At 40.5% G+C, this 23,470-nt stretch overlaps 1 protein-coding gene across 1 annotated transcript; it reads right to left on the bottom strand.

Annotated features, from left to right (window-relative positions):
* Nucleotides 1–2,340: 2,340 nt before the first annotated feature.
* LOC146968189 (integrin beta-3-like) lies at nt 2,341–22,836 on the bottom strand. Its single transcript, XM_085760587.1, has 15 exons — nt 22,682–22,836; nt 21,805–21,890; nt 20,438–20,636; nt 18,628–18,880; nt 14,968–15,130; nt 14,669–14,830; nt 14,426–14,521; nt 13,502–13,591; nt 12,735–12,869; nt 11,310–11,754; nt 6,466–6,688; nt 6,271–6,371; nt 6,038–6,157; nt 3,639–3,805; nt 2,341–2,947 (listed from the first exon to the last, which is right to left on the bottom strand). The coding sequence occupies exons 1-15, from the start codon at nt 22,752–22,754 to the stop codon at nt 2,879–2,881; spliced, it is 2,382 nt and encodes a 793-aa protein (XP_085616713.1). The 5' UTR covers nt 22,755–22,836; the 3' UTR covers nt 2,341–2,878.
* Between the last annotated feature and the right edge of the window lie 634 nt (nt 22,837–23,470).

The raw sequence follows: 23,470 nt of genomic DNA, 5'->3' as shown, positions 1-23,470 counted from the left end.
ATGCGTTAATTTTTGTGTAGGGTGAAGTCAGGTAAAATGGGCCACTTTTTGGTAAACGACTAATAAGACCATCAAAAACGCTATGCATGAAATCCATTGATATTTTTAAAAATCGACATAGGTCTCTTAAATGTTTCTGTGTGAAAAAAAAATTAAAAAGTATCATTATTTTGGAATTATGAGAGTTAAAGTATCGGGATATTCCCTCTCGAGGTACGATGAAGGTTGAGGTTCAGGTAAAATGGGCCAGCCGTTCAGTTAAATTGGGCCAAGAGAGAACAACACAGTAATTTTAGCAGAAATCATTAAAATTTTAATAATTAATTGACACGTACTACTAAACTACAACACTAAACTTAACATTAACAGTAAAAACATAAGAGGTTGAAGACATTTTTTAATCTTAAAATGCATTTTAAAATTACATGATCATGTTGTTGCTATGCTCTTTGTTAACTGACTATGTTATAGGCTCTTTTACTGTGTGTGAATGTGTGTGTGTGGCATTATAGATGCCATTTTTTCCCCCACAGTGCTAATGGCACCATGAGTGGCACTGACCAACCTTGGATATATATCTAACTTTGAACATGTTTTGCACCCTCAATTTCTGTGTAACTTCAGTGTAAGACTGTGTTTTGTATGTGGCCCATTTTAGCTGAAATGCATGGCTCAATTTACCATGATGCATTAAGGTAAATTGAGCCACCCACAAAAAATGCATTTATGCAATGCATTATTTAAATTAAAAATAAGTAAGCTTAGCAAGAATTTTGCATTCTATCCAATGGGGGGAATCACAATGTGTATTATAAATCACATTTTTTATTGTAGATCTGTTTTTTTACGGAGTTATCAACCTTATCAGTTTCAAGTGAAATTTGTTTGCCAGGCCACTTTTCGCACACTTCTCCTCAGCAGGCTGGATATAAAGCATTGTCCCACCCACAACAACAACCAGAGACCACTCAAATCAATTGTTTTTTTTCAAGTACAGTTGTAGCAACAATTTGAAATCATTTACAGCCATTGCCTGTTAAAACTTAAAAAGCTAGGAGGCTCAAACCTTAACTGGCTCATTTTACCTGATGGCCCAATTTACCTGATGTCACCCTAATTAATTAATCGTAATTAACGCGTTAAAGTCCCGGCCCTAGTATATATATATATCAGTGCCTGAATGAGTAAGATTATATCAGTGTTACTTAAAATGTTGCAGTTATTGATGTGTGTAGAATATTTTTCCTTTTGGTTTATTGAATGCGTAAATTATGAATGTGAGTGTGTCTCCATTAAAAGGGTTATTGTGTGGATTTTGTGAACAGCACAGCACCGGGGTTAAACTGCATTCATGACACCATTGTGTATATAATTCAGCTGAGGCAGTTTGTCTTCGATAATGGGTTACATGAACTATTCTTTCAGTTCACACAAGGCTCGACACTGTAGGCTCTACTTGCATTTTAAGTCCAGGAGATGGAAGCAGAGCATTACAGACAAAGAGTCCTGCACACACAAGCAACTGTCTTGGGGGAACATGTTAGTTGCACATGAACCAGTAATCATTTTAAACAATTAATCATCAACCATTCAGGCTTTTAGTTCATTCCTGTAATGTGCAATGGAACAGAATAATTAAATTTGCCGCTCTGTTCATGCCTGTCACCCCTTGTAACCTGAGTGCTTAACAAATCACTAACAGGCTGCAAAATGGACATTAATAAAAATGATGATGAGATGATGAAAACACAATACAGCTTGTAGTTTTTTTTTTTTTGTGTGTGTGTATTTCTTGGTGAAATATTGTCACAGGCTGCTCAGCCTCAAATTATTAGGCTGGATTTAGTCATTCGGTCAGTTATTAAAAAAATTATACAAATCGCTAATTTGTAATTAAACATGTTGAGACATGTAGCTTCTAATGTTGCTGTTTTTTTTGCCTTTGCCTGTTACACCTCAAACATAAACATATTTTATGGTTATAAAGTTGGCCTAAAGAAATAATGAATGAAAAACGTCTTCATATTTTAGTAACAGCACACTAGTTGTGACACTGATAACAGAGACCACACATGAAACAGCACCAGTGTTCAGGAATTCGACAGTTTACTCAAAACCACATCACACCTCCAGAATGTCACTTTGGTGAATTAATGACAGTTTATCTGGCCATAGTCACACTGAGTACCGCTGACAGGAAATCCCAACATTGAGATCAGGAAATGAAGTTTATTTTTTGTGTAACGTTATCTGCGTCGTAGTTCCTCCACATTAGTCCAAACACATCACTTTTTAAAAATAGATGTTTTGCTCTTTAGCTCAGAAGTATTCAGTCATGAGGATAGTTTTGGTTTTATTTGCCAAGGAAACATTAGTTAATCCACAAATCTGGCTGCCAATAGTTTCTCTTTTGACACAATTTTCCACTAAAGGTAAAAAATAACAAAGACCATCAATACTGACAAGGCCTGTGTGTTTTCCAGCATGAATAAGTCTAAAATGTTTGTGTAATTTTGGATGCTTTATGCAAATTAAGTTCCATTTACCTCTATGTATTGTATTAATAGGCATATAAAATAAAAACAATATACATGGCTGGATACATTGGCAAAGATAAAAGTTTGGGTGAACTAAACCTTTATCTGGGCCTACACAACAAAACAGTTCTCAGTCAATCACACAAAACAATACCTTAAATGGATGTTTATGACAAATCCCTGATAAAAAAAAAAAGTGTCCTCAGAATCATTTCTACATATTTACAAACACAAATAATTATTATTTATTGTCCTGTGACAGTAGAGGCCTGCACATGATTCGGTGTCTTCCCACAGAGTCCATTATTTCATCCTTTACTCCTCATCATTGTTCAGTAGCATTAGTCTTTTCCTTTGTATGTGATGTTCGTGAAGGTAGAGGTGGCTCCTTTGTAGAGAGGGTTGTGTCCCTGTTCATCAAACACATATTAAGACACATATGTTAGTTTGAAATATTGAATTTCCCAAAATAATAGATACTAGAGATGATAGAAAATTAAAGTAAAAATTTCAAATAACTCAACTGCATGTCATTGCAAAATAAAAAAATTGCATTGCCAATGGACACATTATCCAGCTTACCTTGTATTTTAGTCACATACAGTATGACCTTGAACTGTTATGCTCTTAATCCTGTTTCTCAGTGAGCATCTTAAAACTACTGTGAATCTTTGTGGTTTCCAGCCTATGGGATTTGGGTGTGTTTTTGAGGCCACAAAGAGGCCTATTACCAGTAAAGCCTAATTAGCGTTAGCTAATTTAAACCCAGCCCTTCCGTTGGCTGCCTTTTGTTCTGCTGGGAGTAACAGCATGCCACAGAAATAATAAAAAACATCTTCAGAAAACGAGAGCAAGACACTGTGTGTGTGGCCTTATGAGTGTGTGAGTTTTAATGTGTGCAGGCATGTCTGTGTGCCAGAAAAAAATGTTTGAAAAAGAGTCCAAATGAGGATTTTCAGGCACCAAGCGCTCGCTGAAGTGGAACATTTTAGAATATTATTTGATTTCAGTCTTGTTGAGTTGGTATTGAAGAAAACACCACAATAGACACTATCTCAGAGTACTTTCATGCACGTGCTGCTTCGAACTACATTCACTAACCGTGTCCCACTTGGCCCGAGCACGTTCTTCCTCAAATTTGGCAAACTCCCGTCTGTCATGGATGGTGACCAGTAATTTCCAGATAAGCAGAGTGGCCAGGCCGAGGAACAAGATGGCTCCTGCCACTGACAGAAGCACCACCAAAATGTCTGGACCTTTGGGGCAGTCTGGATGGAAGAAGGACAAGATAAAGGAATGAGCTACAGAGAAGCACACAAGTAGATAAGCTAGAAGCCGGGGCCAGAGGAAGTCTGATTTCATGAAACTGTTTCCTCCCTGTCTTGTCCTTCACTCACATGGATGATAATTTTGCTGTTATTTACTGTTCTGCTGAATACTACTGCTTTTGTGATACAGGAGTGTAGTGCTGAAATACAGAGAATTTTAATATTGGCACCTGCCCCACTGGCAGGCGTAAGGCATTGAACAAAGTGGTATGGTTCCTTCTGTCATGATTTACAATCTGTTAAATACAAAACAACAAGGGCTGCATAACAAGGAACAGAAAGTAATACAGCTTTAAAATACCAAAGAGCAGAGAGGAGGATGGATCCAAGTGGAAAATAGTAACCTTGCTCAGCCAGGCCACAAATCTCCCATCCCTCATTGAGGTTTGGCAAAACTCAACAGGAATCTGATTTGCACAGTTTTCAAGAAGGCTGTACAACAGATGACTGACAGTACTCTCTTTCAAAGAGGCATTAACATGAAGAACTCGCTACACAAGAGTGAAATAACACATCACTTGTTGTGTTCTCCTCAGTCACTTTTCCAGTCATTAGCTGTTCTGGAAAATCTAATTAACCAAATTAACCAGCAAATATGTCTCTGATTAAACCCAATGGGTGTAATAGGACATGCCCTGCTGAATCGTGCTTTTTTATTCATTTTATATCTGCAGCTGCTAGTTTATATAGTTGTTCACAAGTTGGGGAGTTTCACGAAGAGGGGAAGTCATCATTTCAACGCTCTCATTAGTTCACTGGTTTGTTTTGGCCTGTAGTTTCCAGGCTTAATTGATTCTCAACATATGTTTTTAGAAAAGCGTGGTTTTGTTAAAAAAAAAAAAAACTTACAAGGGAGCATTAAGCCAGCTCTGTGAGGGGAAAAGAAGAAAAGTTGAGGCAACAGATCGTCTTCTGAAAACGTATTTTCTCAGTCAGCATCATTTAGGTCCACAGAACTCGTAAAAAATTGTGATGATTTTAACAAGAGATTCTTTTTGTTTTCTCTGCTGGTCGTACTGGTTTGAAGTGGCTTCCAGCACTCTCTGTTTGCAGGCACGTATGTATGTGGACAGCAGCTTTGGTTAACCTATGGGGGAAACCAGGGTGAACTTTTATAGCCAACATCAAAGCTTTGCTCCTCTTCCTCTCTACTTATTCTAAATGTCTTGTATTTCCTGTTTTCAACTGACCCTTTGATCCTTAGAGCTGCCACCATGTTAGCTTATACAATATCTTTTTTCTGCATCACCTGTCAAGTTCTAAATTAAAAATATGATTCTTCATCTTTGACTGGTGTAATTTTCCTCTAATCCTCCTCTCCTCTCCTCTCCTCTCCTCTCCTCCCCTCTCCTCTCCTCTCCTCTCCTCTCCTCTCCTCTCCTCTCCTCTCCTCTCCTCTCCTCTCCTCTCCCCTTATAATACACCTTCATTCTACCCTTTCCTTTTAAAAACTGTTTCTGTCCCTTTCTTTTGCTTACTTAGTTTCCTCTCTTTCTCTCTCTCTCTGTCTCTCTCTCTCTCCGCTCTCCTCTGGAGGATGTGTAGCGTCAGCGGGTTCTTGAAGAAGCTGGGCAGCTTTTTATGACCCTCTTTGACACAACGGGGTGCGCTGTGTTCAAGGCAAATGTTGGTGTGCTTCTCTGCTTCCCAGTTGCGCCTAAATTAAACACACGCATTCATTAAAGGCAGACTCAGGGACAGACTTTCTCTGCGGGCACTGGTGGTCGTTAAAGGCTGTTTTATCGCCGCACACGCTTTCTGTTCGGCCACTTAACAAGCAGATGAAGGGCATGCAGCAGGGGAGTGACAACTTGAACATACGCGTCGAAAAACACACTGAATTGACAAGGTGAGGAAATGTGGTATAATGAATATACTGTAGCTTGCTGATGCAGTTGTGGTTGTAAATATTATTTTTAGTCAGTCTTCCTCATATTGACCATAGTTAGAAGTTACTGCCCTTGAAGTTTTATTGACATATGTAAAGTAAAACAATACAACAGTGAAGCATTCAATTGCTTTAACACTAAAGCTGATTGCAACTGCAGAGTTGGGTGACACACATTAGATGTAGTAATTTTATCCTTTATTAAAAATCTAAAATATTAATTGAAGCAGCTTTGAATGTGTGTTTGTGAGTTAAGTTATTTATATGGGGTGAATCTCTCTTACCTGGCTCTTTGACGACATACAAGATGGACTTTCCACTGGCGTCTTCATAATATTGGAAACGCTCTACGCAGTCATCCTCGTCCTTGTAAGTGCAGTTCACAGCATTTGTGTCATGGAGCACTGCATTAATAAAACAAGATAAAATAATTTCTCAGTTTCTCAGTGTCTTTTTAATTGTTTGTGGTCTTATGAGCACCGGTATAGCATTATTAAATTATATGAGCATATCTCACCTATTTCATCTACAAGCTCGATCTCATCCTTGCAGATTCGAGAGCAGGTGTTGTCGTCAAACAGCTTGCCCCTCTTGAAGTGCTTACACTCCACACACTCCCTTCAAGAGGAAAAACAAGAGGTCATCCCTTCATTTCAAGCAGGTTTCTGGATATATAAATTCTTAGTGCAAGCTCAAATGTATGCAGACTGACTTCTTCATGGTGCAGGCGTCAGGGCAGGTGGGACACTTGTCGCACGTGGCCCCGTATGCACCGGGCTGGGTGCACTCGCAGGCCCCACACACACACTGGCCCCTGCCGCTGCACAGCAGACCCAGGCTGGACATACAGGTGTCAGTACGTCTGGAGCAGTTGCAGTTCTCACCCTGCCAGTCTGGTGCACACTGGCAGAAGCCACAGTTACACACACCATGGCCTGGAAGGAGAGAAGGGAGAAGAATAAAAATGAAACATACAACCATAAAAAGTTTAATACAGACCTTAAAATTTGTGTTAATTATGTTCACTATTAGACTTAATTGACTGACCATGGGATGGTGATGTGAATTTATAAATTCAGTTTTGAACCTTTTTACAAATCATGATTATTTGGTAATGAACCCACCAAAATGCCTGTGTAGCTGAATCAGCCCCAAAAACATTAACATCCACATCGCACCATTTACTTCCAATTTACTTCTAATTCGTATAGAGAAAAAGAGGAATCTAATTAACAGAAAAGGAGTGGAAGACAATGTGATCAAGTGGAAGTCTATGTGAACAACAGGGTGTGTGATGTTAGCTGTTATAGGAGAGAGGAACAATTGGTTGCCATGAGTGTAAATACAATTGTTGTGCAGTGTGTTTTGTCATTTTGGAAACTCCAGTGTATCAAAAACAAAGTTGGGTGTTTCAACAATGTTTGTGTGGTCAGCTTCTCTGTGGTTTGTTAAGGGAGTAAATGACTAAAACCTTTGTCATATTCCTGCTGTATTTTCTGGTTGCAACATCATGTTTTACTGTCATTTGAGGGTTCCATGGTTACAGTCCATATTGCTCAGTGCCATGTTGTCATCAAAAACTAACAGTGTATTTACATCTACTCAAAATGTTATAAATGTAATTTTTTCAGTGGCTTTGTAAAGTCTTGAATTCTGACCTTTAACATAGGAAAGCAGAAGTGGTAAGTCATATTCCTGCCCAGACACCTAAAACTTATTTCATTGGCTTTTATTTTTGGCTGCGTGATTCAGTTCATGTGTGAGTATGTGTGCACATTTACTCATGCATCCATATGTGTAAAATAGTGTGCATGGCAATAAAACAGTGACATTGCAGAAAAACATTGTGGCCTACTGCTGCCAAACAATGCCCAGATAAACAATGAGACAGGAAGCTGCATGGTACGGTCTGACATGGATAAAAGAAGAGCCATGAACAAACTGTCATTACCACTTGACCACACGACCGCTGACTTTTAATTACATCATTCTGTGGGGGGGAAGAAGAATAGTCCATGCACTGAATAAGGTATTTCAAGACAACAGCAGACCATGTTCTACACACAGAACGTTTCCAGCACTCTCCCACTGGGGCCCTTTCTGCCCAAACATGGGTTTATTTTTAGCCTTATTACACCACACCAGCCAATGAGTAAGCAGAAAGGTATTTTCATGTTAATATATGGGCTTTGGGGAATAGAGCAAAACATTGCTTTGTGAGGGCAGCAGGAGGGGTGAGTGAATGATATATGAGATCTGACGATGTCATGAAAGCAGAAAGACACTCTGTATCAAAACTTTGTATTGTTCACTTAACAATACACAATTAAAATATTCCCAGAGTAATCTCATTATTTGTGTCTACTATCTGTTACTACATAACAAAGAGATATTCCCTGAATAACCTGATAGAGGCCTGTAACTCCTTTTTGTCTCATGTCTTTCTCTGATAATTTAATCCCTCCATATCTATTTGGACAGTTGAATTTATACTCTCTTCTTATACTCTTTCCTGTCCCTTATGTAGGGCTGGTGTGAGTCAGGATGTGATTATCTTAGCTAGCATAAAAATAGAGGTGGCAATAAATGGGAAACAGCTAAGTTACTATTTTCAAAGTTGTTGTTTTGTACGTAGATAAAACAAAGGAGAAAAATGTCAGATTAAGAAATGTTGGCAGGTGTGTTTGTGATATTTGGACAGAGTCCAGATAGCTGTTTCCCCTTGCTTCCAGGCTTTATGCTAAGCTATTTCAGTGTTTGTGCTATACAGTACGTGGCCATGCTCTGATTTAAACATAGTCCACCGCTAACATTATAGTCACACCAGATAAACAGCCTAAATTACAGGGTCAGGCTATTGTTAATTTTGTTCATTTGATTTTAAAGATAAATTAGAGGTGGTATTGGTTTTGTGGAAGATATCATAGCTGTCAGAAAGATAGGCTATCTCCTAACATGAAAAAATCTTAGAAACTATACATCTCAGTTGTTGGTGGGGTTTCTTGCAGGGATGTAATATGTGTATAACTTCTTCAGGAATGACAGAAAATTAACTGTTATCAGAAGAAGTGTAATGCCCACTTTACACAACTAATCCCAGACCGAAAGGTATAAGATCTCAATAACAAACCCTTGGGCTAGCATCATGTGTGTTGACTTGATGACACACTGAGGTTTGGAGTTGAAGCTCTTAACAGTTACCAAACACAAACTCATTCCCTCTGTTTAAAAGTCTCAACCACAACAAAGAAACGCAAGAGTCCCTTCTGACCGTCGAGAGCTACTGTCTGACTTGAAAAAGCTTTTCTTTGTGCACGAATGTTGTTGAACTCTGTGGTACAAAAGCTTTACTTGGCTGACACGAACATACAACCTGGGCTTACATGTACACACAGTGCACACATCACACTTTGTGTTTATTGTGAGAGGAGCCCATGTCCCGGACAGAGGGGAGTGTTGTTATTGTATGTAATTCTTCCCAGATGATGTGGGTGGCAAGTCAGTGTGGTGAGGGGGATGCCAGGGTATTTAGATTCTCTGAAACTCACACACAATGTTTATCATGGGTCAATGGGCCAGTTGAACCCCCTTCACTTTTCAGTTGTACTCATGTTTTGTCATTTGTAAGATGTGAAAATAATACAATTTAACATTTGTGAAACATTGGCTAGACTTTGTTTTTTGTTTTTTCTAAATGGGGGATGATCTCCCTCTTGTTTCCGTCCACTAACAGCCTAACTGTGGATAGCTTAGATTTATAATGGGAGGAAACAGCTCGCATGTAAAATTTGTATCTTTAACCAATTTTTATATTGGAAGATAATGACAAAAAACTCCCCAAATCTGCTAAGTCTCAGTTATGTATAATTCATTGTTTTGTCCGTTCAATGTACAGTTTTATACAACATGGAGGGTCTGAGTGGTCGCAACAAGAGAAAGTTCCCCAAGTTTGCTTCATAAATTCATTTACATGTTCCCAGTAAAGCTGCAGCAGAGCCACATGGGCTTGTTGACTGCAACTTTTGACAAAAGAATCAATTTGATGATAGCCTATGCACTTTGGGAAATAATATTGATATAATACTGCTTTCTGACATTTCTTACACAAAACAAATGATCCATTTATTAAGAAAATAATGGATAAATTAAATGGATAATCACTGTCTCAGTCCTGTTCAAGCAACTTAATTAATCACAACAAATATTAAAGGGATAGTAGCATTTTTTTTAAAGTGGGGTTGTATGATCTACAAATAGCCCCTAAGTACTTTAAAGGACAATTCCAGGCGAATTCAACTCGGGGGTGTATTTTCATATCATTTTAGGTCTAAAAGAAGGAATCTGAAGATTTTCAGTTTAATTGCTCCTGTTTTGCGGTAGTTGCGTCTGTCCCCGCATCGCCACGGCAGCAATGAATGGGAGTGGATGTAAGTTCCGCTGTTTAGGCTGTTTACAGCTCTCAAAGCCGCAATTTTTTCCACAGACAGCGTCAGATGGCTACTCAAACATGCACCGAGAAGTTTATTTACTTCAAGCAAGCCGACATGTTTGTAAAACTAGATCTAATTCAAAGTCTCCCGGAGTCTCACGCGAGCCCGATGTTGCAGTGCTGGTGTGTTCAGGCACAGTAGGAGCTACCGCTTGTGTCATAAACACAGGAATATCAACTCTTGACTTGCTTCAAGTGTACATTTTTTTCCACAGACAGCGTCAGGTGGCTACTCAAACATGCGCCGAAAAGTTTTTTTTACTTGAAGCAAGTAAAGAGTTGATATTCCTGTGTTTATGACACAAACAGGAGCTTTTCCCACTGCATGTGAACACACCGAGCACGGCAACTGGGTCTCGCGCGAGACTCCGGGAGACTCTGAATTAGATCTAGTTTTACAAACATGTCGGCTTGCTTGAAGTAAATAAACTTCTCGGTGCATGTTTGAGTAGCCATCTGACGCTGTCTGTGGAAAAAAATTGTGGCTTTGAGGGATGTAAACAGCCTAAGCAGCGGAACTTACATCCACTCCCATTCACTGCTGCCGTGGCGATGCGGGGACAGACACAACTACCGCAAAACAGGAGCGATTAAACTGAAAATCTTCAGATTCCTTCTTTTAGACCTAAAATGATAGGAAAATACACCCCCGAGTTGAATTCGCCTGGAATTGTCCTTTAACTGCAGTAGAAGACTCTCTGCACTCCTCCCGTTAGCAACGCCAGCCCATAGCCCTGCCCAGAGATTTACAACATACAGTGTTGTAAACAGACCCAAAGAAATGGCCTATTTTCGCAGCCTAAAAGAGGTTTTACATGAAAAAAAATACACAGTTTCATTGTTCGCTATAATATAATTTTTTCCAGCCCCTCAAAGTGCAGGAAAAACACAGTTTTTATTTGGACCTAACCAACTGCTGATTGGCGGGCGCTAACCCTGAGGGATACGTGAGTTGGTTAGCTCCAAATAAAAACTGCATTTTTCCTGCACTTTGAAGGATCATACAACCCCACTTTCAAAAAATGCTACTATCCCTTTAACCTCTATTTCGTTTTGTAAGATCTTACCTGAGCAGAGCTCGCCCTTGTAGCGCAGGCAGTTGAAGTCATCACACTCGCACAGCTTGCCCCAGACTTTGCCAAAGTCACTGCTGTGGCACACACACTGGCCACACACACAGTCCCCGCGGCCGCTGCAGATGGCAGAGTTTGGCCCTCCGGAGCCGGCGGGGCCACTGCAGCGGTCCTGCTCTGTGGGGTTATAATCACCCTCTGCACACTCACAGTGTGGCCCCAAGCGACCGGGATGGCACTGGCAGATGCCGCACTCGTAGGTGCCGTTGCCGTAGTGACACTTGGGGCTGTTGGGCTGGGCCTTGGCCTGGCACTTGCAGTCGCACTCAAAGGTGACGGTGACAGAGAGGGAGTCCTTGAAGCCCACAGGCTTAATGATGAAGGTCTTCTTCTTCTGTTTGGGGCAACCACGAGCCCTGGCCTCCACGCTGAAAGAGACCTGGGGAGGAGGAGGGGATTGGAGTTACAAACCATGGCAATTTTTGGATGTATTTGTATTCACAATTATTCATATTGGACACTTTTGTACATAAGTGTCTCGCAAACACACACAGAAACATACTGAGACACACTGATCATGACTTTTTATCACCCTGGAGTAGATTACCCAACATGTAAAAGCACTTTACTTTACTGTAATGGCTCATTCGAATTTTCAGCATGACTGTACTGTACAACATGACATTACTATATCGCTGTTGGCAGATACAGTACAAAGATGTGACATGGGGAATGCTTCCATATGTATTTAGTCAAAGTAATTGTTCATTCAACATTGCATCCAAATCTGGTAAATGTCCAAAAGAGGGCAGTTACTACATCTGGTGAAACAGCCATATATGGAAAGGAGCTGAAGCAGAGAGAAAGAAATGTGTAGAGGCCAAAAAATGTCACCTGGAGTGAGGAGAGAACAAGGCAACGGGCCAAAGAGGCTGTGATAAAGAAAAAATGCAATAGAGGGACGGACAAAGAACTCTTTAAGCAAACAATTTGTTCTAACTGGAGGTGACAGAAGACGTATGGAAAGACATGAAAACCAAGAAAGATGAGTTCAGAGACAGTGTCCATCCACTTCTTTCCATCATGTGAAAAAGGGGAAAAACCCACATGAAGAACATGTTGATAACAGCAAGAAGGGAAATGGAAAGATATGGCAGAGACAATGAAAAATAGTACATGGAACTAAGTAACATGTTGTTTTTAGAATCTGGACATGATTGTGGCCCCTTGTTCCTTGATATTTTTAATCCCCAGACAGGACAGATATGAAGCAGCTGGCATGAGAGCTGTTACAACATTGTGTTACTATACTGGGTAAATACAGTCACCCGTTCAGCTTTTTCTGTCCTTAAAATTAATTTAAGAACATTTTCTAAATCACAGAACAACATATTTCTATAAACAGAAAACAGAACTCACTGTGTCTCCTACTTTGAGCCCAGAGCAGGACTTGAGGCCAGGGATGACCTCTGCATTCAGACAGGTGGCGTTAAAGGACAGGGACAGCTCCTCTGGGACGCCTTGGAGCTCCAGCTCCACCCTGGAACGAATTTTCTAGCAGCACCAACAAAAGAAACGAGCAAAAAAACACATACACATAGAAGGATGAGGATACAGGATTACATCTCAATGCCAAACTCAAGACTTTTCAGTTTCAAATTGAAAATTAGGAAATTACCTTACTTACAAAACAAGTCATTTACTTCAATTTTTCTGTCATAGAAGACTTAACCTAAGTCATCACTACAAGTAAATTATAATAATTAGCCTACATTGCAATGATTATAATGATTTCCCCATTTCTGTACACAGCATTTTCAGTTTCCTTCTGTAATTACATGTGTGCCAAGACAGTATACACAGTGTTTATTTGGGTGTAAAGAAATGACTATATGAACACCTGTGAAAACACCAAAATTCCAGCCAGGGCTGATGATAAAATCAATTTCAGCTCCTAAGATGCTGAATATTTTCTGCATGATAATACTATATAAAACAAAAACAGTGAAACACAGCCAGGAGTCGCCTACATTTGGTCAGCTTCACGTTTCAGCCACTGTGGAATTTCTACTGAGACTCTGGCTCAACTGTACGTATGACTCAGACAGGGTGTGTGTCAACAAATACATGTCATGCCCTCAAACACTGTCTAACCTAGGGTGTGTGTTTGAGTGTGTTACACTTACAGCATAGGCCTTCTGAATGAGCTGAATAACATTGCCTGAGTCGTTGGACAATGTTCCTACTGTGGTGCCAGGAATCAGCTCACTGTAGTTCTACAAGACAGAGAACCAGACGCACACACTGAAGTTGCTGTTGTTGTCATTTCTGTGACTGTGTATGTTTATCAACCTACACAGTCACAGAAATGATTTATACGTCTAATATTGTAAAATAGTCACATAAACATATATATTGAATATAAAACATGTCACAAGACAACTAATTACACAAATACATATTATTATGGTATATATAGTATAACATAAAGCATGTATTGCCAATGATAAAATAAAAGTCTGAGAATGAGATGTTTTACCACATACTGTATGTAACAGATGAGATGACGTGTTATAGCATTACACAGTAATTTACAAAATTATTAGTTTTAATAAATAAATATTTTTTCTTCATTGGCCAGTTAAGGACAGTTAATGACAAGAAACACGTACACGTACAAACACGTACAAAAAAGGAAGTTGATCGAAGAATTAAAAAATGTCACACCCTAAAAATGAAGAAGTGAGACAGTAGACGGTACTGTAGTTGAACCTAAAAGTCATTTTGTGGGAAAAAAAACTGAGTTTGTATGTTGCTCTGTATGAATAGTGCCTAACAGTGATTAATTCTGAATTCCCATTCTTCCAATGCAGGATCCAAGAACTGCAGCAAAAAAAACAACAGAAAAACTGTGAGTTTTGGAGAAATGTTAGCTAAACGTTGCAGTCTGTTCAAGATGGGATGATTACACATCTTCTCAGGTTCAGTTTAAAAACATTCATTTGTGCATTCTTGCTTCACAGTTGGTCACTGCACATTCAGTGTTTGCTGCTCTTGAATCGGACTTTAATAGAAAAAAAGGCTCCACGTTAAACGTCAAAGTTCCTGACCTGGTACAGAGCAACCACAGGGTTGGTGACAGCAAAGATGAGGTTGATATTGTTCTCTGACATCTTCTCTGTGATCAGAGCAAGAGATGGGTAATCCTATAGGGACAAAGAGAGGTTAGCATTATGTCCACATAAAAACTGAAAAGTTCTTTTGCATACGTCTACAGACCTGAATGTGTAAACTATTTCATTCTCTCTGCTTCTGTCTCTCTTCTCAGTCAGTCAGTATACACTAATACTAACCATGGTGGTAGACATGCTGTACATATTGTCAGAGTTGAGGTGGCACTGCCCATCATTGGGCTGCACAATTCCTGCCAGACGACCATCCAGAGCCACATGAGTCTTTGCATCCGAGGTGAAGATCAGGAGATGGGAAGCACCAGGCCGCCAGCCAATCTGCTCCTGGTTCCATTCAAGCCACATAAAAAAGGAGGATTTTGGAGGTTTTTGAAAATGTAACTTTTCATCTTGCAGAATGTAAAACAGGATCAGAGTAACATGTGTGAGTGTGTATATGCACATGCAGCCTGGCTCTCCACCTTGCAGACAGCAGCCTGGATGATGGCATCAAAGCCTCCCTCTGGGGCATCTCGGTTCCTGGACACCATCTGCTTCTTCACTTCCTCTGTGAAGCGGCCCACCTCCTCCGTCAGAGACAGGACATGTTTGTAGCCAAACTGGGGCAGGCAGGTGGTGTTGATGCTGTCAATCAAACAGAGATCACTCAATCAGTCATTAATCATCTGTTTAGCCTATAAGACATTTCTGACCTCTCTGTCAAAAGCCATCCAATTGTATGTATCTCATTATGTGGATGATTTGAGGAGGTAAACTGGTGTAGAAACAGGGAAATTTCCTGTTTCATTTAGGAAACTGTATATGGACATTATGGGCCCTAGTTTCGTCGACCGAGCGAAGTCTAAGTGCAGCGCAGCTTCGCCACGCCAACGGGGTGTGGCCCAGGTCCATTTCGCAAGATTGGTGGGCCGCGCAGTCAGACTTAGACCAGCGCAGCCCCTCCCCTCGTCCCTCCCACCGGCGCAAACGGTGAAGAGGGAGGAGAGAGGGCGGGAGGGAGACAGGAGGAGGAGAGAAAGGCGTGGAGTGGGTTTGACACAGCCGAGTCAGATCTTCACCAATCAAAGGAGCTCCTCTCCTCACCTTTAACTGCGCGGCGGGTGATGCGCGCTGCAAGTTTGTCATTATATACTTGGACATGGATGGACGGAGGAAACAGCGACGCCAGAGGCCGAACCTCTCCCAGGAGGAAACAGCTGTTTTGGTCCGGAGGTCCGAGCTCAGAGTGACCGAATAATGAGTTTACTAATATACTTAACCAGGATTGATCTGATACACTGAGAACGGCTGCCCAATGTAATAAACAACAACTAATAAACTAATAAAGAAACTCACATTTATTCAAACCCTATGTAAGCAAGATGACAGGTGTAGGCTACACTAATCACAACATAAACAAAGACCATGTGGATGAAATCAGCGTAAAGGACGCGCGCTCTCTCTCTCCCTCTCTCTCTCTCTCTCTCTCTCTCTCTCTCTCTCTCTCTGTCCTCCTCTCTCTCTCTCTCTGTCCGTCTCTTTTTTTCTCTTTCTTTTCTGTGATAGAGATGCTGAGTATACTGTAGTAGGCTATATACTGACTATCTGATACCGAGGCTGTTGTGGTGGACTAAGAGAGATGATGATTTGTGTTTTGTTTTTCATTAAGGCTGCGTGATGCGGTCGCTCTCCGCTAATGAATTAATAAGTAAATAAATAAATAAATACAGCGATCATCACAAGGGCAGAGTGGTATCTCAACACGGCAGCGACATGCAGTCATCCACCCTCACAGTCCTGCTTGGGACATCCACAGCTGCTTTTCAGTGCCAGTTCGTCCCTGCTGTGTTAATTCAGGTGGAGTTTCCTTTACGCACCGACAGCCTTTGATCTCTGCTTTGATCTGACGTCAGATGTGACGGGACAATCTATATAGATATAAATGCACGTGTTGATTCCGTTAGTTGCATTAAATAGTGGTTATTGTGGATATTTATTGCATTGAAATGTGTCTGGAACTGTGGAGATCTGCCTGTGAGGTCTTGGTGACGTGTGTGCACTGCAGGTCAGTCAGCCAAACTTCCACTGCACCTGCTGCGCTCCGCCCTGCGCTGAGATTAGACCTGGTTGGAGGTGGCGAGCTTTCAGCGCAACCTCGGCGGGACATTTTCGCACAAAACTTCCACTGCACCAAGCTGAATCTGTGACGCCTCCCCCTGCTGCGCGGCCACGCCTATCTCAGCGCAGCGCGACCTGCCAATCTTCCAATCTGACTTTGCGCTAGGCTGCGCTGGTCGAAACTTGCATTAGACCAGCTGCGTTACCTTGCGCCACCTGCGCTGCGCCAGCAAACTAGGGCCCAATGTGGGGAGAACGAATAAAACCTCCAAAATATGTGCACACCCAATAGCTGATGAGATATTTTGGACTAAACTGGTGAACTTACATTGCCGAGATGTAATGGAAGGGTCGGAACTCTGGTACATATGTTATATGAGTGTGACAAAACTAAAGACATGTGGAATGCAATAATTGTGTTGAATAAGGTGCTGGGTACACACTTGATCAAAAACCCTGCATTATGTTTGTTGGGATTACTTCCAGATAACATTCAAATGTTGAAACACCAAAAACTTTGGTGTCGTCTAGCTATGACAACAGGGTGCAGGATAACTTTACGCCACTGGAAATCTCCCACTCAGTCCACTTTTAAGGAGTGGATACAGGTTTTAAGTTCAATGGCCAGCTACGAGCGGGTCACCTATAGAGTGGCTGGGAGGGAAGACTTATTTAACGAGGTGTGGGGCCCATTCCTAGCTCAATTGCTGGATATGTAAGGATGTCGCCATCGATCCATATTTTATTAGAGGCAGGTATAGGATTGGTATAATATGTAGACTTCCTAGGGTGTTTTGTTTTGTTTTGTTTTGTTTTGTGGATCTATGTTTTGTGTTGTAGGTCTGGCTTGTTTTGTACATTATTGCTGGACTTGGACTGCATTTATTTTTTTGCTATTTTTGTTGCTGTTTGTAAGAAAAAAAAAAGACTGGGCAGATAGATACTGATACATGCATACAAGATGTGTATCTTATCCATGTAACTGCAATAAGGTAACAAGTATTTGTTTGTATTTGTCTGTCATAAACATCAATTAAAAAAAACAAAAAACAACAACAAACCAAACCTTGCTATGCCACTAGCATGACTACAACTAGCTAAACACTTCAAAAACAGTTAAAAACACATAGTATTAAAAGTTGTTTCTCCTGATCCTCATTCGGTGTAAAAGAGGCTCTTTTACTCTACACTGAGCCCCTCTTTCTCACTGTTATGTTCACTGCTAGACCCAATTTCTCCACTTGTCTTATCTTTTAACCAAACATTCTTGGGGGCTGGAAATAGGCAGACTGTGTGTAAGGGAGAGAGTAACTGACCCCAGGGGACCTTAAACCATCAACTGCACCACAGAGTCACCCACAGGAGAGAGAGGGGGGGGGGGGGGGGTCAGCAGCTTGCATTGGGACACTGTTAGATCACCAGCGCTTGATTCAGAGCAGCTGATCAAGCACTTCAGGGAGCCACTGTAATCCTTTAACAAGTGCTGTGATGCTGAGCTTCCCTCCATTTTAACTGAGCAACGCTGTGTTTAAAGGTGTCACTAAAATGACATCATCTGAGTCATAATGAAGCTCCTTCCACATGCAGACATAAACAACCACTGAAATCAACACCAGTGGGAATGTATTAGGAATTTTAAAAAAAAAGAAAAAAAAAATGCAGCCATGAAAATCTTTCCATTACAAAGAAGTCTGGATTCACTCAAGATACATGTGTAACTACTGTACAAGGGAACAGGTTAACGCTGATCTTGATGTTCTCGTTGTCATTATGCTCGTCCAGTTTTTAGAAATAGTTTGCCATTTTAGGAAATATGCTTGTTTGCTTTTATTTAAAACTTGCTATAAAGTCTCTACAAATAAAAACAAATTGGCAACAGACTCAGATGGTTCTCATTTGCACTTGCATCGGATTAAATATGAGCAGACCTAAGTCATTTAGAAGAAATACCATGTTAGTTCAGCAGTTCAGATCTGCACATTAAGTTCAGTATAAACTGCATTAATAATAGCAGGGAGATTTACCTGTAGCAGGGGTTCATCACAGCCTCTTTGGGGGAGATGTACATGTAAGGCGAGAGCGGTTTGTCCACAAATGCCCCAAAGCCCATGCGGAGGTTGCTGGTGGTCCGGTTCATGGCCTCAGCCAGGCCTTTACCCAGCGTCCTCAGGCGGAACAGGTCGTCATTCATGGAGTAGGAGAGGTCCATCAGGTAGTAGAGGTCCACAGGGTAGTCCTCCACCTGACGCACCTTCACTGTGAAGCGCTTCGCATCATCTGGGAAACATATGAAAGAAATATTTATTTGTTTAAATTATTAGTAGCCCTATTGTCTTCTTCTTCTTCTTCTTCTTCTTCTTCTTCTTCTTCTTCTTCTTCTTCTTCTTCTTCTTCTTCTTCTTCTTCGAGGAAGTCATACTTCCCATGGCTGAAAAATCACCAAACTTTGCACAAAGATCCAGTCCCATGCCAGATTCACTCAATTCCAAAGACATACCAACAATAAACGTTTAAATTTAAAAACTTTAAAAATTCCTACCAAACCAACGGTAGATGCTACAGTTTTTAAAACTTCACCACAATGTAGCCCAGATACTGCTGAAACTTTTGTTCATTTAGACTCATTACAAATTATGAAGTCCATCACTGTTTTTTTCATATTTTTTTCAATTGTCTCCAAACTTGCTACAGAGCATCTCCAGACTGTCCTCCACAAAACTTGTTTCTCGGATTTTTGATTAAGCAAAAATTGAGCCTACAGTGCATGAAAACATTTGACTGTAAACAGTACTGTAAACATATACCATCCAATTCCTGCTAAATACATTTTCAATCTTCCTGAAAAAAATGAGAATATTTTGGAGTCATGGTTGATGAAGTTTGGCAAATATCAGAATTTTATCTCAAAAACTGAATTGCTGCTCTCATGGGAACAACTGCAGTCAATGTAAGAGTGACATTTTTAAACATCACATTTTCTCTTGTGAAGCAAAACACTTATCGCTAAAAACCAATCACCAACATTTCCATGCTGTCAAGATGCAATTTATGTATTATCAGATTTTTGTTAAGATATTAGAATTTGTGACATTTTTTAAATCTGCCTTGACAACAGCTGCCCGGACAGTGACTCCCTGAGTCTATGTGAGGAGACACACAGCAGGTCTCACTTCCAGACAATTAGCTCAGTGAGTTAGGAGCTGGTTCTTGGTGTTGGAGGATGTGGGTTCAAGACCCAACAAGGGAGTTGACTAAAACACCAGATGGTCTTTGTGAAACAAATGTACAAAATCTTAGAGTCACAGTAGATGTTTAACAAATACATATCAGAATTTTACCTCTTTTTACAGTAGTTTATTTGTTTATTTTAATTGGATCCCCATTAGCGGCTGCACAGCAGCCACTAATCTTCCTGGGGTCCACCGTAAAATCACATAAAATGTGAAGAAAAGTAAAAATAGAAATACAAATAGTAGTGTCAAATCTTACTCAATTTGTGAAGCCACTGTTGCACTGCCCCTTGCCAATTAGCTCAGTGCGATAGACAATGGTCTTTGGTTCCAGAGGTTGTGGGTTCAATCCTCAACTGATGCAAAGTGAACATTACAAGCTCAACTAGCTTGTGTCGCTGTCCTCCTGTTGGTTGCTCAAAATTTGCCAAAAAATAGCCCGGACCCGACCCATCGCTGCGCAGCAGCTATATGCGTTTCTTTATTGTCTTTTTCGGCATGAAACACAAAGCCATGGTGATAAACAATGCAGATGAAACAGAGGACTCCTCTGCACTTCTGCATGTCTACAATTCCATTGCTGTTACTAAACTGAGAGGCTGACCTGGCCTGAGGGTGATCTGGAGTTTCTGGGGCTTGATCTGAGTGACGTCTTGTGTGGCTCCGGCTGCTTTGTTGCTGAGGGGCCGGTCCTCAAGAACCTGCAGTTTGCTGGTGGGATACTCCAGCGACGCACAGCCTGCTGCCTGCAAGTTGCCCTTCAGGTCACAACGGGAAGAACTGGCAACCCCATGGCCAAAGTCCTGACAGAAAAACACAGTCAAGCTTTTGGATAAATCAATCAATCAATTTGTTTATTTCGGGCATGTCAATTTAAATCATCATCATCACACTTCATCATCAAATAATACAATACATGGCCGAAAGGGAAAAGCGGGAGAAGCAAAAGCTTATCTAGTCCCGCCCCCATTACCCACAGAATAAGAATATTTGTCATACATACATATCTTTTTGCTTTTTTCTTCTTTTCTTATTATTATATATATATATATATATACATACATACATACATATATATATATATATACATACATACACACACACTACATTTTGATGTAACATTCTTTTACTTATGACATTTTGACATAACATGTTACGGTAGTAGATAGTATAGTAAACGGTTCAAGCAGCTTATTTTTGGATTTCCCATCTGTAGTAAAGCTGTGTTGAGAAAGAATATTGGATTTGTTTGGAAAGGGATGATACAATGCAGAAACGGAAGGACAATATGTTGCTGTTGTTACACAGTCTCCTGGAATGAAGAAACACTCAGGCATCTTCAACCAACTCTGGACTTGAAGACAAATTCCAACTTATATCAAAATTAACTAGAATATTTCCTCTAAGAAATTTTGCGAGTGCCACCGGGGTGTGATCTCTGTCAACATGGGAATCAAATCAACAACCTTAACAATAGGACTCACACATTGAGCAGACAGAGCTAATCAGACAGACATATGAACTCTCTGAACACTGACATGAAGGAGCTGTCAACCTGTATCTGAACATCCTCAAATATTTCAACCAGTGATCCTGAATGTAGAGTACTCAGGCTGAGCGTGTCGGGCTGAGAAAATGTTGCTCTTGAATGGAAGGAGGAGTCGACAGTCGACACAAATTAAACTTTGAACCAGAAAGTATGATGCAGTCACAGGATGACAGTCACCGTGGCATTAGTGCCAGGAAACCACAAGTACATGGCGTAATGGGAGGATCTGACATTAAATAGACATTATGAATGTGCTCCTTTGACCTTCACCAGAACTTATTTCATAATTCTCAACAAACCAGTGAAATAAAATCACCTGTATTCTTCTCACAGAGATTACATGGCTGGTGTAGAGGTCTGTACCACCCTGCACCAGCAGAAAGCTCATTGCCTACATGAAGTGAAGTAGAACAGAAACCCACCTCCTGCAGGCACCACGCACAGCTCGGGTGCACAGCCAGACACTGCTTGCATGTGCTGGCTCCTCTGGAAGTGCAGACATTTGAAGCTGGAACCAAAAGAGAAACACATTTTTCCAAAACCAAAGTGATCTTATTCATTTCCAATTGCTAATTCTCTTGTAACTGTGTTTACTTATTTTAACGAAATAGAAAGAAGAATGAAATCCAGTTTTCAGTGGATATATGGTTGTGCAATGTAACATTTACTTGAGCACTATACTAAATACTTCTACTCTGTTATATTTCAGAGGGAAATACTGTGCTTTTTACTTTTACAATTATTTTTCAAATTAAGAACCCAAAGAAAAAATTTGTAACAAAATAAAAATGTCAAACATTTCTGTAAACGCTATTTGTTTCTTCTATTGCTTCTGCCACATCAGTCATCTAAAGAACTTCATCAAATTTAAGGTGGGGCCCAATCTACTGCATAGATTGATAATCACTGAGCTACCTGACTGTACATACGAAGTAGTTACAACTAGCTCCATCTAGGCCAGCAACAGTGATTACTCTATCTAACAGAGGAAAGTTTAAAATGCAAGACATTTCCTTGTAATGCAGTTCTTTTTTCTTTCTATTTTTTTTTTACATTGTACATTTTCTCACTGTGCCAATTTTCCAAATTCCCCTTTTTAGACAATTATTGAAAACAAGCAAAGCAGCTTCATCTGGACCTGTGTACTAGATCATGCACTTTGAAAACATCATTATTAAAGTATTTGCAGGGTTGAAAAATTGCCTACAAACCGCAAAAGAATGCATTGTGTGTCTTATTATGAAAAGCCAGCTACACAGGAGCAAAAAGCATGGAAACAGTAGAGCAATTACAACTTACCACAAACTTGTGCTATCCCAGTAATGATCAGAGCACACATCCATAGTAGCCGCTGCGCCGGGAGAGCACCCATCCTGGTGCAGGCTCTGGAAGCAAAGAGCCTGCCAACGGGCTCCAGGGCGAGTACAAGCGGGACAAAAACAGAAGAAGAAAAAAAAAACTTAAATCTGCAATCGACACAACTCCAAATAGAGTCAAATGTTTTAGACCCACCTCCCCAACTCCACATCCATACCTCTAATTACCATACTATGAAATACAGTGGGCGGAGTGAATGCAGCATGCCAGCATCTGATTCTGGGGGGTTTGCAGGTCTTGGGCATCAGACGTGAAATGACTGTGCTGCGCTGCTGTTTGGCCTGCTGCGTGTCAAAAAGTTTGTTGTACGGCATAAATCATTGGATATAGTAGCCTATCTGTGGATAATATTTGCACGCCATAGAAACAGACACATTTTATTTAAGTTTATTTTTTATTAATTAAAAATAAGTACTCATGCACTGAAAACTTGCAGGTTATTGTAATGACTGAATTTAAAGGCCCGACTTTCAGTAAACAGCACTCGACTTAATGTAAATGAAGAGTTCACTGTTATCAAGTTTCTATTAGTTTTGCTTGAATATACACTGCCCACTAATGGACATCATCTGTAAGGACAGGTGTCACCAACACAGCTGCACTCCCTCTGTGGTAGGTCTTCATACGTAGTGTAGCTGCTGAGTGCACGTGGGCAAATGCGTTTTAATTACTGAAATGAGAGTTACAATAAAAAATGAAACTTAGCCTGAA

Source organism: Trachurus japonicus, chromosome 19 (genome assembly GCF_045865225.1).
Source record: "Trachurus japonicus isolate A0001 chromosome 19, Traja_1.0".
NCBI lineage: Eukaryota > Metazoa > Chordata > Actinopteri > Carangiformes > Carangidae > Trachurus > Trachurus japonicus.
Note: the sequence above shows the minus strand (reverse complement) of the source record. Positions and strands in the feature narration are given on the sequence as shown.

Excerpts from the sequence above, each read along its gene's own strand:
- LOC146968189 (XM_085760587.1), bottom strand. The coding sequence starts at position 22,754 with ATGGGTGCTCTCCCGGCGCAGCGGCTACTATGGATGTGTGCTCTGATC. Across the intron at positions 18,881-20,437 it reads CCAGATCACCCTCAGGCCAG|ATGATGCGAAGCGCTTCACA; the intron begins GTCAGCCTCTCA and ends TATGTTTCCCAG. Across the intron at positions 14,522-14,668 it reads ACAGCATGTCTACCACCATG|GATTACCCATCTCTTGCTCT; the intron begins GTTAGTATTAGT and ends TTGTCCCTATAG.